Below are 20,349 nucleotides of genomic sequence, written 5' to 3' on the forward strand. Positions count from 1 at the left end.
CCCCCGCAACGCGTCCTTTGCTGATTTTTTTTTTTCTAGAAGAGAGGGCGGGGTAGGTGTCAGTCCCCTCCTCTCCCTCACCCCTCCTATTCCTTCTCGGTTTGAATTCTTCCCCTGGCATTTCACTGGCTCACAGAGCAAGAGACCAGACCCACAGAGAGGGGAAAACCAAGCTGCGCCTCCCCTGCTGCTGCCAGCCCAGAACTGGAACCTAGAGAGGGTGAGGGGAGAGGAAGCAAAGCAGGAGGAGCTTGGCTTTCTCTCGCATCTGAGGACAGACTGGTTCCCTTCAAGAACCTCACAGAGAGGCAGACTGCATCTCTGCAGCGAGCTTTTGGAGTACCACTGGCCCGGCGGCTAAGGATGGTGATGTCTCTGAGAGCCGGCTGCAGGGCAGCGCTCTCCCTCTGGATTCTCAGCAGCTTCATCTGCAGAGCCTGGACAGCTCCCTCCACGTTCCGTAAGTAGCTCTCTCCTCTCCAGGCTCCGTACTGGAGCCACTTCAGTGCCGCATTGGTGTTGGGGCGCAAGGGTATCAACTCTGAGGTGCATTCTCAATTCTTGCTCCTGGTATTTGTGTATCGGATGCTTCGCGTTTGCAGCCACTGTCGCAGAGAAACTCCAAACCCAGGGAGCTCCTTGTTCAGTGGAGATTTTCATAGTGCTGGATGCTTCTGGAAAGTTGTTCTTAGTCTCGAAGATCGGTCCGCAACCGCTTGGTTAGAGTGATGAGTGGAGCCGTTTCTTGATTCCTAGCAGTGCAGTCTGGAGATGATTACCTTCTACTTAGGACAGAAAACTAGCATAAGTTTTTTTAATTTTTATTGATGGTTTTAAGTTGTGTTGGTCTGAGGAAGAAAGAGGAAAATACTTCAAGCAGTTTTTCACCTATGCCCTTCTCAAAAGTTAATGCTCATTTAGTCCCTTGATTGTGTGTATTTTAAAAGTGAGGCTAATATTGGGACTGATACTGCACTAATTCCTTAGTGGTTTGGGGAAATGAGCATGACTCATGCAGGCTAGGACTTGGGACAGCCAGTGCAATGTCATAATAAAAAGATGGTCTGAAAGTTTTTAAGAAAATGATTCAACTGCTCAAAATGTGTGGTTTTAAGGGGAGGGGTAGAAGAAATGGAAGATCTGGCCAATTTTCTTCATTGCTTTAGAAACTCATAGTGTGTATGAAGAGAGGAAAGGTATAGTTGGCTTTGGCTGAGAAAGAGTTAAAAACTGGACTGATTTTCTGTAACACTTTGCACAGTTTTCCTAAGCACAGCCTTGTTTGTGAGACTGGGTGAGTCCATTAGTGAAGGAGTGTGGACTATGGAGTTCAAGGGGAAATATTCTCCACTTAGGTAGAATACACAAGTTCAGAAGTTTCTAGGTGTTTCACACATGCTTGCCCCTCCCTTCGTTTATAGATTCTGTGGATGCATTAATGCTCACCTTTGTCTGTATTTCAGTATTAATATTATTATTCCACTGTATAAAATATTAAGAGCAGCTATGAAATAAGTTTTGCAGGTTTTGATCAACAATCATCACCAGTGTTATGATTAGTAGTATTTGGACATATTCCCCAAGTATCCTTTATGAGATTCTATTACAGTGCTTAAAGATAGAGATGCAAAAAAGGAGATAACTAAGTTGTAGTGAACTTGAAACTTTAATGTATTCTTAGAACACAAACAAACCTAAAAAAATGTTTTGTTTTTAATCTGTGTTGATTGTAGAGACTTAAACGGAAATTGTAAAGCTACCATTAGTAAATTATTTTGATGGAACTTTAACTTTCACTTTAATATATGATTGCATAGAATTTGCTTCCACATTTTGTACAGACTTACTAAAAGTTAGAATATGTAGCACTTTCTTATTAGAGTCTTTACTTCCCAATAGCTTCCAGAATTCTGTATCTTATCTTTCTGTTTGCCTGAGTAGGAAAGGGTCAATCTGGACCATTAACCATGAATCCAAAATTTTGTATTTGCCCTTATTGCATTGATATAGTTCATAGAATCAGAAGTTGTTATTTCAAAAATATGAGCTTAGTTTTACTACTTAGAATTCAGTAAAGAATAACACAAAGATCACTATGCTTAAATTTTTTGTGTTTGAGATTTAGGGTTTATTTAATTGTTATTTCATAACTTAAATAATTAAAATATTTATTGGGTTTAGAAAACATTTTATTACATTTGAATATAAACTCTAAAACACAAACAAAAGTGAAGTTAGTTATGAGTGGTACCTACATTTACTAATGAGCTTGAATTTTCAATTTTATTTTATTTTACACATAATAAAAATATGTATTTATGTTATATTTTGAATCACTGAATGCCTGTTATGTTTATAATACATAGAAATGTTTAAAGCAGAAAAATTGTAACTCCATGAATCTAAGTTAATGAACAGCTCAACCAGGAGGGGTCATCATGACACAGAAAGTAGTAGAAAACTCTAAAAGGAATAGTAAGGATATAGTCTGTGTTTGGAAACTATGAGGGCTATGCTCAAACATCCTTCTTCAGAGTAACTTTGTAGCATAGAGAGGAATTCTTGTATAGATGATTAATATCTCAAATTTCTTATTATTCATTTCCAGTGTACACTTGCTTAAGGCTTGTTTCATTTTGCAGATCTGGGCATGTATATACAGGTTCCTCATCCTACGTTTGAAGACATATTTCATTTTAAATTAAAAGAAACTTACATTTTAGGATCAATAAAATACGATCTATTTATATGTGATAATAAGAATGATGCAATCCTGGTCTGAGAAGTGCATGCTTCCTTTCCTGTGAAGGCTCATATGAAAAGCTCAGAGGGAGCACTTCACCACTAGGGGGTAAATTGATTAGACCATGCTTTTAAGACTTACAGAGCTGCCCTAAATGATAAGGGGCTTAAACTAGGACTTAGTAAGTTTGATTCTTAAATATTACTGAATATTTCCTTATGTAAGTATTTACTAATCAAGGCTAATTTATATGATTCTTATGGAGCCATTACATACAATTTACCTGACTCTCATATTGCAAGATGTGTTTTGCATGTATTTAAATGTCCTACAAATATAATGTACAAAAAGCATATACGAATTCATGTTTATATATGGATTAAATAAATATCATTAATATACAAGCATGTACCATATGATATCAAATAGATATCCATAGAGATGTAAATATGTACATATTTAATTTTTGTAACAATATTTAAGAATTTTATTTTGTAATTAGGGTTATAGCTAGGCCTTTTCCTATACAGCTTCAAGTGGCTTTCATAAAAATATGACAGTAGTTTATAAATCATTTTTCTCTTTATGAATTCATATATTGTCACCTAAGTGGCATTTTAAAATATAATGTACAAAATAATATGAAATCAAATGTCATATTACCTCTAGTTCAAACAGAATAACAAGTTGGTTAGCAAAGAAAATTTTAACTGAAAAATGCTTTTGAGAAGCAGGACTCATAGGGGGAAGGGTTATATAATTTTTAGATAATGCAAATCAGTAAGAAGAAAACTGCTAACTGATCAGAGATAAATACATATCTTGCTTTACAGGCATTGACACTGATACTACGATTATGATAATTCTTATGTTTTATTCCTTTACAACAAGGTAGGACAAATTTTTTAAAAATATACTGCCATCTAGTTAATAAATTATTTAAATAACCTAATTTAAACATACATGGAGAGAAATATATGTATTTATACATATATAATTCATCATTTGTGAGAGTTTCAAAGTTTTATGTACATTATATCTTCAAGCATATTTAAAATGTATATTCTTCATTACTTTCAGTAGCACCAATTTTCAGGTTCTATAATTTCTTCACGCTTCTATTTCATTTGTTTGGATGAATAAATCCTATTAGCAAAAATAACTTTAAAACCTTTAAAAGTGAATGAATTAGCCTTTTTGTTTGATAAATTTTATACTGATTGAAAGATGAATGGTCTGTGATATCTAATCAATTTTCATTTAAAAATAATATATTTATTTGTTAGAAATACAGTAGATAATATACATATATTCTCTGCTTAAAATTCTTAAGAACATTATAGTATTTAATCTTATTAAAAATCTTAGATGTAGGCTAGAAAAATTGCTGATTTGCTAAACTACATCTTGTGCAAGGAGGAGGACCTGTGTTGTGATGTCCAGAACCAACCTAAGTCCAGATGTCATAGTGCTCATCTGTAAGCCTACTGTTGGTGAAATGAAGACAAGTAGGTTTCCAGTGACTAATCAACAGCTAATGTAGCCAACCATTGAGCTCCAAGTTTTGTGAGATACACAGACTCAACAGCAATAGCAAATACGTAGTAGAGGAAAATTTATAATTCTGGCTTTCACATACAGTGGCCCACATGTTAATGACTGTAAATGCGCACACCCCAAACCACACGGACACATATGTGCTATGAAACTGAAAGAATAAATGTAGACAACACCAAAGGTCATGGCAAAGTGGATGGGAAAAAGCCTGCAAGGCCTCAACCTTACATTAACAACTATAGACAACTGAAGAAAGCTGGAAGCAGAAGTGGACTCTCCCAGGAAAGAGCACATTGATGAGTTGTCTAGTGTTCAGTGGTTTATCCCTGAAAACATACATACAAGTAACACTATGTGGACCAACTCAGTTATATTTAACCTATCTATCTATCTATCTATCTATCTATCCATCCATATATATATATATATATATATATATATATATATATATATACCATTAGTAAATTATTTTGATGGAACTTTAACTTTCATTACATAACTCTGTAATGTAATAGTATGCAATAACAGTTAATAAAGAGGAAGTTGTAAATTTAAAGGAGAGTTATTGAGAGGTATATAGGAGGATTGGAAGAGAGGAAAAAGAATGGAGAACCATGGTAATTACACTATAATTTAAGAAATAAAGGACTAACAGATTCATGTTGTCTGTGTAGTGATTAATATTAACAAAATAAAGAAATACAACATCTATACAGATTTTACCATGTTGTCTTTGACTTTAGGAATACTTTATCACTTATTTTATTTCCAAATAAATAATAGAGAACATGGTATTATAAACCAGTAAAAATAGTTGCATGTGAAGTAAATTTTGTTTTTGTCAATATCATTAACTTACATTGAATGTTATCAGCATCTCCACAGAGATGAATGTTTTTAAAAAGGCAGGTATCAGAAACTTGTTATATGTGTTAATCATTTGATATGGAGTTGTTTGGAAGCTACATGTTTATTTTTGTTATTTCACGTATATTTGAATAGTATTGAGGCAGTTTTTTATAACTTTTAATATTCTGTTAAAAATATAAGGTGACTTCTAACACAGTAAACATTGAAATTATGGATTTTATCATCTCCTGAAATCTATAGACTCCGGACATTAGGATGTAGAAATATGACCTGTTTCTTGGTCATAATAGTTTTATTGGGAAAATATATATATATACTTGAAGCACTCAGACTCTGGGCCAATGATTCCTTCATTGCTTTCCAGCTTAGGTGTATGTCACTGGGAAGCACAGGCAGATATGTGAAGCTCCTCCCTTTATTCATGCCAGGCTGTCTACAGAAAAGCCCTGTTCAGAAGGGATGTACACAAGAAGAGTTCAACTCTGCAATAAGAGTGGTAGTGCGATGAAACATGATTATTTGTTATTCCAATAGCTGGAGAGTCTGTTGAGTGAATGAAGATGAAGGAACTCAATTGTCTCACATGTACCCCTCATGTCTCTGTGCCATCCATAACTATATAGAAGTTAATATCTGAGCTCCATCTAAACGACTTTCTGATAAAGAACTCAGGCAGAGAAGAGAATTTTGATTGTTTTGCAAAATGTTGAAAAATTTCATAAATTTTTTTATAATTGAAGAAAGTGAGTGTGTGAAAATTTCTGCAGGTTTTAGGATCAAGGACTAAGTAATGTTTGTCTTTTCTCATGTGGTACACTGTAGGAGAATTTCGGTTTTCATGTGACTTCTTGGGTGTCCCATTCATGCCTTTCTTCTTCATGATCTTATTAATGATATTTATTTCAGGGAGAAGCACTTTCCTATCTGGAGTGAATAAATATTACCATTTACCGCACAGCCTGGTAGAAGAGTGGTCCCTGCAGGTTCACTTCCATCTTATTTATGTCTCAGGCAAATTCTACAACTTTACTGACCTGTTCTTTCATTCCACTTTTATGCCCTTTTTCCTTTCTATGCAACTATGAAGACACTCTTACTTCCAGTCATATATCCTGTGCCCAACGCCATAGCCATACTTTAAAATCAAAGTTGATTATTTCCTCAGTTGAAAACTTCGTTTTAGGAGCTATTTAAGCTCCTGCTTAGATTATATAGGTGGCAGACAAATCATACTAACAGCTTGAAGTATCTGAATTTTTTTTATATAACACTCCAGATTTTTAATCCTCCCCTGATAGTAGGAAATATGGAAATAAAGATGTAGTCATTGGCTCCGAGTTTGCTTGCTGAAGATAACATATTTCTGGTACACTGTAAAAGTGTGGAAGAAATATAGAAATGCTCCTGAGAGCTACAGTTCACATTGATTTAAGCTTATTTGAAATGCCCTCATAAATATGAATAGCGATTATATTTTTAATGTCTGAATGATTAGGAAAGTGAAAAATTAACCCTGGTAATATTTAAGTAGGTAAACATCCTTAAACATAGACAGTACTTTGCTTGTTTAGAATTCTGTTTCTTCCAGTATATCCATTCCTCTTGTTATTTGCACTGAGATGGTGGGCTGAGATGTGAATCTCAAGAAATAACAGGCAATAGAGGTGTGACCTACATACACACTGTCAGATTTGCTAAGCCTGTGCTGTGCTGTGTGGTGCAGCTAAGTTAGAATTGAGTTATATAAACTTTAATGAAATTCAACAAGGGTTTACTCACCTCACTGTCATAATGTCATGTTGGAATAATATGTGAAAGAAAAAGTTTTCAATGTGCCACAGTTTTCCACTAACCACTGCCACTGTATCAGCTTTGTCTTTCTGTAATGCTATTATTTAAAAGCTATGCGCAGATAAAAGTATATGTGCATAGTATGAATAAAACAGCCTTTGAAGTAGAGAAACATGAGTTAACAGACAAAACACTAAATTTGAATTTTTATCATCTAAAAATTTAAGGTGCCTTTTATAACTCATATGGACTTAGTTATTTTGAACTAATGCAAAATGTAGGCTCATTAAATACAAGTACACTGCTAATTCACTTACCTAAGGAGACACAATTCAATTGAATTATTAAGTTTGCAAAAATATGTAATATCTACTACTCAACACTTTTTGCCAATATTTCAGATATTAAGCAGTATTTAAAAATGGAAGAATATTTTAGCCAATGTCATGTTGCCAAATATTATCATAATTTAGGGGCATTGTTTCTTTAAAGTTTGCTGATCATAGAGAAGACAATGATCTTTTCTGCTTTACATTGCTTAAACTGGTCATAAACTTGTAGTAGGACTTTACAATTTTATAAAATATATTTGATATATTTTTGGTTCAAAGTAAATATGTCCAGAAGAACAAAGTAACATGTCTCAAAAATACTACTTTTCAGATTTAAATGAGTGAATTGGGTTATTAGTATTTGGAATATCAGGTTTTCAGATTAATAAAGGAAAAATTATTTTAAAGTGAACAAGGAACATTTTAATTCAGTAATTATTTCTTTCTACTTAAGTTCTGCTAGCCATAAAATACTTGAAGCAGAATATGGCTAAAGTGTCTTCCGAAGCATTGTCTAGGAAATAGCCAATCATGTTCCAGCAGGAAATGTTACATTCTATTCCTAATGTCAGCAACCGGTAGGTTTGCAAACAACTTTTATTAGTCATTAATATAATGCTTATCACTTAAATAACTCGACGAACACTATATTTTCTCATAAAAAAACATAAAATTGTGCCTTATATTTGAGAGTGCTTCGTGACAGTAATAATGAAATCTTCAAGAATAACATTTTACTGAGTCTCAAAGACATCCTTATTTTTCATAAATTATTCAAAAAAATCTGTAGTTTAGGCAAATGCAGACTTCTCTAATTTTTCTTTTTTGTGCATTACCTTAAGGAGGAAAGATGAATAGAAATTTTAGCCTGGTGTGGTAGCACACATCTTTGATTACAGCATACAGGAGAGAGAGGCATTTGCATCTTTTGACTTCAAGGCTAGCCGGATTTACATAGTAAGTTTCAGGATAGCCAAAAATATAGTGAGATGCTGTCTCAAGAAAAAAGGACAGACAGAGAGACAGACAGGAGGGAAAGAAGGAGGGAAGGAAGGAAGGAATGAAGGAAGGAACAAAGAGGAAAGAAAGAAAGAAAGAAAGAAAAGAAAGAAAGAAAGAAAGAAAGGAAGGAAGGAAGGAAGGAAGGAAGGAAGGAAGAAAATAAAAATTTTAGCTATACTTCTGTGTCTTGAAATTAAAATATGGCATCATTTCTCTCTGTCCATTTCCTTCTATCACACCCATGTACTCATTACAATATTATGTTAAAGATGTAAATGATTATGTTTATCCTAGCTATTTTTATTGCTTTCATTGTGAGAAAATAACAAACCATATCATGTTATTCTATTGGCTTACAATATGCCTTGTGTGCAGTGGATACTAAAGATTGGGATGCTTGATACACGCGCGCACACACACACACACACACACACACATTGTTTCTTTCTTGAGTAATCGTGTGGTTGAGTTTTGTAAATTCACACACACAGAGAGAAAAAGAGAGAGAGAGAAACGTTTTCTGAATCAAATGAATGACTTTAATAATAACATCAGACATAAGTAGATATTATTAGATGTTAAGTCAGGACAGATACAAAATGATACAATGTATTTGTCCCCAGTTCTTACAGCAATGCTTCTATGTGCAGATTACAAAAATGAGACCCATGCTGGAATAAGTGCTTTGTCTAAGCTGGTAGCATGAACTCTTTGTATGCTTTTGATTTGTTCCATAGTGCAGCTAGCTAGGAGTGAACACTGGTCAAATTCTTAGTAATTTTGAAATTCATTTTGTAAACATGTAGCCTAGAAATGTTCACTGACAGCTTCTCTAGACATAATGGGGAAAGTCCTACTGCTTCAATGTTTCTAGATTTTGGTTTTCCTAGTCACTTTGTTTTAGTCTGGGATGATTTCAAATTATATTATCTGCCATTACATATACTATGTGACACTAACATAGTTCAGATCTTTTATTATAAGGTAATTAAGTGTATTTTTTGCTTTACTTCTCAAGACCTTTACAATGTAATTTTAGTCTTTTGTCAGTTATCATTACTACTAAGTAAACATTTATTTATAAGTATGCAGGATATTGAACTTGTTTTGTCAAAAATGTCTAACATCTGATTAAAATCAAATCTCACTATGTCCTGAGAGTTGATGTTTCAAAATGTATCCCAAATTTTAAGTATTACCGACATTTTCCAAATCTATAAGACATTGAGTCACTGGCAGGGAGAACATTTGTATTCTGTTTTTGAGCATATGTTGTTTCCTGTCCCTGATTTGTGATGCTGTCACTGGTGTTATAGTAACACTTAACATTTCCCTGAAATCATAACTATGCACCTCTCCACAAGCTTCTAATCTTGCCCCTAGGTTTATAAGTGACATTGAAATAAAATAACTGGTTAAATATTTCCTTCCTTTATAACTTTGCTTAAATTTTAATAAAATCTGTTTTTATGATATATAGAAATACAAATTCACTATGGGAATGTATTACTTTTTTTGCTTACATGTTCTATAATGCTTATATTCCACTAGACAGATCTGACTCAAACAAATTTTGGTGATATAACTTTACCTGAATATTTACCTGAAATACCTGAAAACCATTATTTTATTGTTATGTGGAGTTATGCTACTGTATCACCAAACTCAATTGTGTCCTACAACCTCACCTTATATCTCCATCTAGTTCTTCCTAACCTGGAAGCCAACATTTTGCTCTGAAAATATTTGTGATTAACTTTTTTGATTTCCCATGCACTATTTGTTTAATGTCTGTATTATGTCATTTAATATAACATGCTCCAGTTCTAGCAATACTGTCACAAATGACACCATTCCATTTATTTTATTCCACCATGTTATTCCTTTGTGCATGTGCAGTCATTATCTTTATCCATTGACTTATGATGAAAATTTACAGTTTTTATTATCCAAATATTATGAATAATATTACAAAGAAGAATGAAGTGATTGTTTGCTTAGTATAGACTTTTGTTTATTTTGGATTTATAGTCGGGAGATACATCACAAGATGTAATACTCTTAAGTTTTTGATGAATCTCCACAATATTTTCCATAATGAATTTACTAATATAAGGTTTGATGACACTGTGAAAAAATTTCACCATTTTATGCAAATCCTGTTGTACGGATTTACTTCTCTGTTCCTCCATCTCTTCATGTCATCTCATTGCTGTTAAACACTTTTACACTATAATCTATCTGTACTACTGTCTCTGCATTTTCAGTAGTCTAACATTTTATGGCCAATCATATGATCTTATAACTCTCCAACCTTTATAATTTTGTAGAAATACATTTTCCTGTTTCACGATAGTATAAGATGATGTTACTCTTATTACATAAGTCTCAATTTTGGATTAGATTGGAATATCACCAAATCCCCATGCCTGTTAGTTCTGAATGCAGGCAAAATATACTCTCATATGTGATTATTTTAATAAAATCTCGATTGTTAATGAATATAATGATAGCAATTATTGTTTATCTTATACAACAATGAGAAGTTACTTCCAAATATAATACAAGATGTACAAAATATATTTATATATATATATCATGGCTATAGTCTCAGGAACAGATGTATATGTATTTATTATTTTAAGTGAAATATGAAACTATAGTATGAAAGACTGATAATTCCCCAACTATTTGACTGGACAAGTATGCTCAGGACCTCTTTTTTGCTATACTTAGTCCATATAGTTGTTCAAATTCTTACACAAAGCATAGTTTCAATGAAATACTTAAATTTGTATGCAAGTTAAATATCAGTGATGGCACAGTTACTGTGCCTATAAAGTTCCTTCAAAAGTTAATAAATGATACAAAAACTTTAGATATAACTGGAAAACATATGTGTTTTATATAAAAAAATCTAGCAAATGGGTTAGTACTGTCAAAGTAACAAAATTTTACTAAGTATCATTTATACTTTAAAATTATGATGTATAGTCATAACTATAGAATATTACTATACTATAGGATGGTAACTAAAATAACTAATGAATACTACTTAAAAGTCAGACATGCCTGGTGTGTGTATGTGTTTCTATCGTTTTTTGTTGTTGTTAGTTTTTCGAGACAGGGTTTCTCTGTGTAGCCCTAGCTGTCCTGGAACTCACTGTAGCCCAGGCTGGGCTTGAACTCAGAAATCCACCTGCATCTGCCTCTCAAGTGCTGAAATTAAAAGCATGTGCCACCACTACCCGGCTCCTTATTTTTATATTTGGATGGGTTTTTTGTTTGTTTGTTTATTTTTTGTCTTTTTTGTCCCCCTAAATATAGTTTCTCTGTATAACTCTGGCTGTCCTGGAACTCACTCTGTAGACCAGGCTGGCCTCGAACTCAGATATCCGCCTGTCTCTGCCTCACAAGTGCTGGGATTAAAGGCATGTGCCACCACTGTCCGGCTATTTTGTTTTTGTTTTTGTTTTGTTTTGTTTTGAGAAAAAAGTGTCTCATGTCATTATGTAGCCTTGGCTGACCAGCCTGACCTTAAACGCAAAGAGTTTTGCCTACCTCTGATTATTGGGTACTGGGATAAAAGTCATGCACTATAATGCTTGGCTCACCTTTCAGATTTAATGCATACAACCCATCCAAGATCCTTTGGAACCCTGCCGATCAGTCCATATTTCTTATAATCATTCTTTCAATTATGCTCACTGCAAATCTATGTGACTTAATTTTCTCCAAGTTCATACTTTGCATGAGTATACCTCCATTTACTCTTGGTCTGGGTATAAGGAAGTTATGACATCAAATGAACTACACTCAATAGTCAATTCTTACAATACTGGATGCTATACTGGTTTCATGGATTGACCAGATGAACTCCATCTGTTACTTCTCTATTCAAATTCTCAGTTTAGAAAGGTCTGAAAAGCTTTAAAAGTTACTGTTTTTAATTTAATCCACTTCAGTACGTGAATTGTTATCCTATACTGAGTAAATTTATAATTCTGAAATTTCTGGCAGGCCTTATACTTAGGATTCTATGGTTTAAAGTAACTACTGTTTACATAATAGTAAACTTTATAAAATACCTATGATACTTATATATAAGATTAGTGTTTCTAGAATAAATAGTTTTATATCTTAGTGACAATTATGTATAGATATACTGTGATTGCAATAATTAACATATTTCTTAAGATAAAATATTATATTTTCACTTATTTATATTGTCTTACAATTGTTTCTATATAGGTTTTGTTAAACTCACATATCTATAATTTTTAGCCTACAGAGGTGATTGTCATGTTCAATTTGTGTCTTTAATTGCATATAGTTAAACTGTACCAACAATTACAAATTTTTCATTTTCTCCTACCTACAGATATTGTTATCAGGAGAAAAATAATTATAATATTTTATCCGTTTCAACAAAATGTATCTGTACATAGTTGTCATGTTACAAATGTCCTGTATTAAAACAAGCATATTCATAACAATTGAAAAGCCAAAAGGAAATAAAAATATTGCACAGGATTGTACTCCATAGAAAAGTGCCAGGAAAGGAACTTTCAAAGATACTTTGCATCTGTTTGTTAAATGTGAAATACAACACCTTATGGGATTTCATTTATTATCTATTGTTTATAACTGCAATTTTAGTGGCTTTCATATCATAATCACACATTTAATGTTATACAATTATTGTATGCAATGGTCTGAAATAGTTTTACAAAAATTACATGATCGGCTCAAATATATGTCCCAGGCATCTAAACATATGTTATTATAGTAGCAAAATTGTAGAACAGAGTGGGCAAAATTAGACTTATATCTACTTTCACAGAGCAATTTCTGAATCTTGCAAACAAAAATGACACTATTTTGTCCATTAAATTGGCATCACTAGTACTTCCTTAAAAGCCTTAAGATTTACTCTCTGTTCATTTGTGTGCTTATAATTATAGTATTTACAGGATGTCTCATACTGTGTTTGTTTCTACATATTGAATTGTCAAAGGACAAAAGGGAAGATGCTAGAGGCACACAAATCTTAGGACTGTCTGAAGGGCCAGCTTCCTGGAATTATTCTTGAGACAGCCATTTAATAAGAAATATTTACCAAGGGTCTACAGAGAACTTAAAGTGATTGACTTCCAAGCATGAAGATTTAAGCTAAAAAGAAAAATATTCAGGCCATTTTATATCAGAAAACTAGGTGGTGTACTCTTTCCTGGATAAGACTTCTATTTTTGGCTTTCCTTAGTTGGCCCTTTATGTAGGGATGAGAGCTCCTGAGCTTGTCTCCAACCTGTGTATCTTGGCATATCTTTGTTGTTTCTTTCATTAGCTCAAATGAAAAGATCAAGTCTTTTGGACTTTATGGACATAGCATGCCTCAGAACAGATTACAAGTTAACAAAACAGACTTAACAGTTGTGTGTGTGTGTGTGTGTGTGTGTGTGTGTGTGTGTGTGTGTGTATGTGTGTTTATAACAATTAAAGAAATAAAATAACCCATGAATTTGCAACAAGGCTTATATGGGTGGATTTGCAGGGAGGAAAGGGGCCCATTATGTAATTATAATATCAATAATAAACAAAGATTTAAGAAAATCAAGGCATAAAGGCACATATTTAAAATTTAAGCACTGTGTTGACATAAATCTTGGGCTTTCTGACCAGTCAGATGACACTACTTGGTATATTTCTGTCCACTGCAAGATCCTTCTTCTTGAAAATAAGGCACCTACATATTCATAAGACTCTACTAACATAAATTTGACAATGCTCACACAAACATATATTCATCAAAGATATGTCAAAAAATACCAGGGATAGTAGCATATTTGAGAAGATTAGTGACTTACACATGGGCATATAGGTATTTTTAGATAATATGCTTATTTGTGACTTTATATTTTTATTATTAATTTATTTATTTACAATCTAGCCTCTGCCACTCCATTCATCCCAGTCCTCCCTCCCAGTTTCTCATCCCATTCCTCCTCCCTAGTGTCTGAGAGGATTCTTCCCACATCAGATTTCCCCCCTCTCTGGGGCCTCTTGAGAAATAGGTACTTCTCCCATTGAAGCCAGATTAGGGAGTCTTAAGCTATATATGTGCTTAGGACCTCAGAACTGAAGAGATGGCTCAGTAGTTAAGAGCACTGGCTGCTCTTCCAGAGATCCTGAGTTCAATTCCCAGCAAAACAGTAGTTTACAATCATCTCTAATAGGATCCAATGCCCTTTTCTGTTGGGTCTCAAGATGATGACATAGTTTTTAAAACAGAGCCTTTCTTCATAGCACAACTGACTCTGTTTACTCCTAACCAGGGTGGCTTTGAACTTGAAGTGGTATTTCTGCATCTTCTACTTCTCATGGCCTATATTACTTGTGTATACCATTATACATATGGCACATGGGGTATACAATTTTATGTGTCCATATAACACTTTCTGTTTTGAACATTAATAGAAAATGAAAATATCTTTGAGTATTTTGCTTCTATAGTCACATATTTTTATTATAGGATTTCATTTCAAACTTACTTTAACTGCTCATTTTATAATATATATTTTAACATGTTATTTTCATATCACCTTTTACTTAGTAGGCATGATATAAGTGATTACAATAATAGGCCATCACAACCAAGCCATAGGCAAGTTCATCAATGTGAGATTAAAGATAGTACTTCACGACATTTGAGCTTGACCTAAAAGGAAAGGTGAACAAGGCAAGCGAATTGTTAGAGAAAAACATTTCACGCAGACAGGACAATCAGTCTGTTTTCAAAAATGTACTGCAGCCTCATGAAGATGCTCACGACCTCTAGAAAGGGCCTAGGGAGAGATAGAATAAAGTCCTTGTCTTGCAAACATGAAGACCTGATCAAGAACTCCATAACTAAAGTCAAAAAGAAATCCAGCCATAGTTACAGACACTTAATGTTATACGCACTGAGAGAAAAAAGAAAGGCAAATACCTGGGCTCACTGTTTAGCCAGTTCAGCTGGTCTACTTAGCATCTCTTGAATAAGTGTTTTTGTCAAACAGGTAGCAGAAATTAATGTTGTGAAGACTAAGTGCTACTGCTTAATAGCTCCACAGTAAACAGAGAACAGATTGGCAGAAGCTGGAACTGTAAATAATATGCAAGGACTCTCTTCAATTAAACAGAAAATGTATACATTTTATAAGGAATAAGCATTAAATAAATCTCATATTCTGTAAGAGAACTTAATCATATGACAAAAAATTGCCATTTTTGATCATATAAATGGCTGCACATGAAATACACAGCTTAGATTTGGTTTTATGGAGAAATATTTTTATTGTTATCCTTTTAAAATTACCTATAATTTTTTATATATTTTGAAAATTGTATTTGTGTCCACCTAGCTTTCATTTTGATTTTGTTCTTCTGGTAACTGATGATTATGTATTTGAAAAATCTATTTGATTCAATGTTAAATGCAAAATTCCCCTAGGGTAGGAAGAATTCTAGGAGCATGCAGAAATCAGAATAATACATGTGAAAACTTCATGAGTTTGTCCACTAGCTGTGAGATATGTTTGACATCTACTCTATGGTATATACAGCCGTTTATTATCATAAATGTTGACCACACTAAATGGAAGAATTTTTTTTGTAGTTTTTCAGTTCTAATCAAGATGCTCCTGCTCCATTATATCATAATACTCCTAGGACTCTCCTGAAAATTATAATTATAGTTGATGACCTATTGAAGTGTATTGGCATTAGTCTTGTCAAAGAGTTCGTGGTAGATGAGAGAAAGCTACATATTATTTGGCTGAACATCTTACAATGATTTTTTAGAACAGACTTTGAGGTACAGAGAACTAGACTTTAGTGTTGGCTCTTAACTAGGTTTATAGGTAATGAATTCTCACACTTGTGAAAACCAGCATTCTACTTAGTGATATGACAAGTAATACTCCCCTCCCAAAACGAAAGGCTGACTCTAAGAATTAAACACAATGATACAAAGCAGCAGGTTATGATGGCTTTGTTGTTTTTAAGTGAATTTAGTATTTATTATTCATTTTTATGAACACACTACAAGTACGGAGTCCTTAAATCTTGCTAAAGAATTGGATAGTGCCTTTGACATTTATGTAACAATTTAGTTAGTTGGGAAGTTAAGGCAAATACATAGAATAATTTGCGAGAAATAGGATTAGACCATTGTTTTAAGATCACGAAACAGATAATGAAAACAGTCCAAAAGTAAAAGAAAAATGAGGTCTTATTAAGACAATAAAGATGATGGGTTTTACACACACACACACACACACTTACACACACATGCACACACACACCTATACATACATACACACAAATTCATATGTCTATACTAATTAAATTCATAATTTAAATTGGATATAGTGTGTAAATTTGTTAAACATTATCCAGAGAGTAGTTAGTAATTAATTCAAATAATTAATAAAAATTAGATTAAATTGTTATAAAACATGAGAAAATTACTAAAACATCTTAAATTGTCTAATCAAACAGTAAGGCCTATTTTCAGGGAAAAGTTGTCAGTTACCTTTAGGTGTTTTCGAAGAGCAATTTGCAAATTGGAGAGCTCTGTGGGCCTAAGGAATATACCTGAAAGTATAAACAGATTCATGTGAACTTGTTTGCCATAAGTGCAGATGGTATAAAGCTTGTTTTCTGAAGTGTGATAAAATGTATAAAAAGTAACAAGCCTTTTTTTTAAGATTTATTTATTCTTATAAATGAGTACACAAAAGAGGATATCAGATTTCATTATGGGTGGTTGTGAGCCAATATGTGGTTGCTGGGATTTGAACTCATGACCTTCGGAAGAGCAGTCAGTGCTCTTAGCCGCTTAGCCATCTCACCACCCCCTGAAACAAGCCTTTTTAAAAAAGTTTTTGAGCCGGGCGGTGGTGGCGCACGTCTTTAATCCTAGCACTTGGGAGGCAGAGGCAGGCGGATTTCTGAGTTCGAGGCCAGCCTGGTCTACAAAGTGAGTGCCAGGACAGCCAAGGCTACATAGAGAAACCCTGTCTCAAAAAAAACAAAAAAAACAAAAAAAAAAAAAAAAGTTTTTGAATTGCTTATGCAAATATGTCAGGCATTGATAAATCAATGTTTAGATAAGATTTTAATTCCTGAAAACCAATGTTCAGCAATTTGGAGTTTAAGTTGAAATTAATTACATTATTGTCATTATTAATGACAACAGTTTGGTTATTGCTGTTGACAGTTTTGCTGGGGAGATGTGAGCAAATGTCTATTTATTCTGGTTCAAGCACTAGCAGGCAAAAGTAGTTGTATTGCTCAAATCCAACCTGATGTGCCAATGAGTTTACGGATGCTACTCATTAGAACGTGGATCATCAAAGGCATCTGTGTCTTTAAAGAATCATTGTATCATGGGAGATAAGTCATGATCGCTGGAATGCCAGTTTCTGAATGAATTGCAGGCAGCTCTACAAATTCAGAGTGCTATTTCTCGATGGTTGTATTGGAAGACAAAGGGTTCTTTGTGAATCTGGTAAACTTTATGGACTTCTTGAGAGTTGTTTACTTTCTAAGTCTTTGTGAGGTTCCCTCCATTGTGTAATATTTAAGTGGTAGAAGGTCATAATACCACAGCAGTTATTATATTGAACCATAATGAATAAAACTTGATAAAAAAACTCAGTGGGAGAGAATGTTCCTAATCCAGTAGAGACTTGATGACCCAGGGTGGTGGGATACTGAGTGTGGAGGAGCATTCACCCTCTCAGAGGTGAAGGAGAGGTGGAATGGGGGAGGACTTTTGTGAGGAAAGACTGGGAGGAGGGCAAAATTTAGGATGTAATTAATAAAAAATGGAAAAAAAAGAATTATTCAGTGAAAAATGTATGGCTTTCTCCTCCACGACTCTAGTGTGGTTTTTAGAGACTATGAAAATTTAATCCTTGAAAAAAAAACTTGAAAAGGGCATCTTTGAATTAAAGTATTTTATAATCTCTAAAAAAATTATAAATTAAATTTCACAATATGTTACTTAATATGTAATTAAAACCATACAAACTTTTACTGATAATCCACAACAGGGTGGGGCACTTACAATTTTCCATATAAGTAATAAAGATCTGAATTTGAAATATTAGGATCTTAAAATAGATGTTTAAAGATCATCTCCAGAAAATTACAATTTGAGGCATACTCTTAGACCATGTCAAGAACACACAGTCAATTCTTGTCATGCAAAGTTTTCATAGGCAAAGACTTAAATTAATCTTACAGTCCTTAGTACATGCTTCTTGACCCTGTTACAGGCCATCCAGTTAATGTTCATAAGTTCTTGGATCAAATAGTAATTCTTAAAATTTCAAAACGCCTAGCAAAATGCCTTACATTTTTGATATAGTCAATGATATAGATTTTTGTCTCCCTTGAGTTTTCATTGTTTTTTTTTTTTTATTTTTTTAGTCAAGACAAGAAAGCTTAAAACTCCATTCACAGGAAAAGAAGGGCAGTGAAAAGCAAGTCAAAAGAGTGCTTTCTGTCTCTGAAAAACTAGGGCACATGTAGCTTCTCTCATTTTCTGCTTTTGCCTACTGATTCTTCACGAACCTGCTTCTGTTAGGAGAGAAACCAAGAAAGGAGGACATGAGACTATGCTAGGGAGAGTGGGGGTTATGGTCCAGATATCTTCAAACCTCCAAACTCATAATCAGAAAACAAAACCATCATGACTAGTTCACATGAAACAAAGCATGGCTCTTTCCAAACCAACAGGCAGATATCAGGGATAAAGAAGCAGTGCGTTGTTTTTGTCACTTCTAAATTTGTTATGTAATCCATCAAAGCCAAATACATTTAAGTCCAAAAATATTCAGGGCTGTTGAACAATGATTGCTACAGGATATCTTTCAATACAGTCTGTATTTAATTGCTATGCAAAGCTAAAATTACTACATTTTAATTTAACCATATGGTTCTGTCATACACATGGAATTTCCAGAGACATATCAATTGTAATTATATTATAATCAATATTCATTGCCTAAATGCAAGTAATACAGAAAAGAAAATTATCTCTCTTTTGGTTATTTTTTATTCTTTGAAGACACAAATCCCACTTAGAAATGCTAATTCCAGCATTCATGATAATTCAATTATATTTAGTTTAGACAATTTTGGTCAATAGAGAAATAATAGTAATTTAAATAATGTATTATTAAAACATCATCTTTTCAGGCTTTATTTATAGTTTCTTTAGGTGATTCATAGCATTTTATTATTGTAAATCATTCATTTATTATATTTTCTAAATATATGGATGTATTACAATAAAACCTTGGTCATGTAATATTTTAATGAATTTTGAATGCAAGTAAATGCAATTACACCTCATTTTTAAAGCATTTACTTTGGGTATTACTGTCTTCTATTCTATCTATCCAAACAATTTTCAGGGCTGGAGAGAAGGCACACTAGGTAAAGCTACATGTTGAGCAAACATGGATCCCTGAGTTTGATCCCAGGCATCCATGTGAAGGGAAAAATTGATTCTCCAATGTTATCTTTGACTTTCACACATATGAATTCCTAAACACATACATCTCATTTGTATACCCAATGAATAAAAGAGTTGTTGTTTATTAGGATTCTCAATTATTTAGATTCCTGCACATACAAAGTTGGAAAGTTTCTGATGTGTTTTTTCTCCTGTTAATTGTACATACTTGACACATATCATGTGTTCATATATACACTCATATCTTGAAGTTAATGCTATCATTAAGAAAATTGGCATGCTTTTCAGTAGTTTTACTAGAGATATATGAGCTCATAAAGTCCTGGCAAATCCACAACTGATATTGAAAGATCTCCTCATCCATTCTGCAATGGAAATTTATGCTATATACTTGTTTTTAACTATTGGAGTACCATGTGATGTTTTTAATCATTTATAATTTTATTGATTTTTAAGTTTATTTTTTATTAGATATTTTCTTTATTTACATTTCAAATGATATCCCCTTTCCTGGTTTCCCCTCT

The 20,349-nt window shown here is 33.3% G+C and overlaps 1 protein-coding gene across 1 annotated transcript in view; it reads left to right on the plus strand.

Annotated features, from left to right (window-relative positions):
- The first annotated feature begins 109 nt into the window (after positions 1 to 109).
- Positions 110 to 20,349, plus strand: part of Cntnap2 (contactin associated protein 2) — a 2,139,844-nt gene continuing 2,119,604 nt past the window's right edge. Inside the window, exon 1 of the mRNA XM_031381709.1 lies at positions 110 to 460. Coding sequence (XP_031237569.1) covers positions 364 to 460 — 97 coding nt within the window. The 5' untranslated portion in view covers positions 110 to 363. The remainder of the gene's footprint in view (positions 461 to 20,349) is intronic.

The sequence above is a fragment of the Mastomys coucha genome, unplaced genomic scaffold (assembly GCF_008632895.1).
Source record: "Mastomys coucha isolate ucsf_1 unplaced genomic scaffold, UCSF_Mcou_1 pScaffold20, whole genome shotgun sequence".
NCBI lineage: Eukaryota > Metazoa > Chordata > Mammalia > Rodentia > Muridae > Mastomys > Mastomys coucha.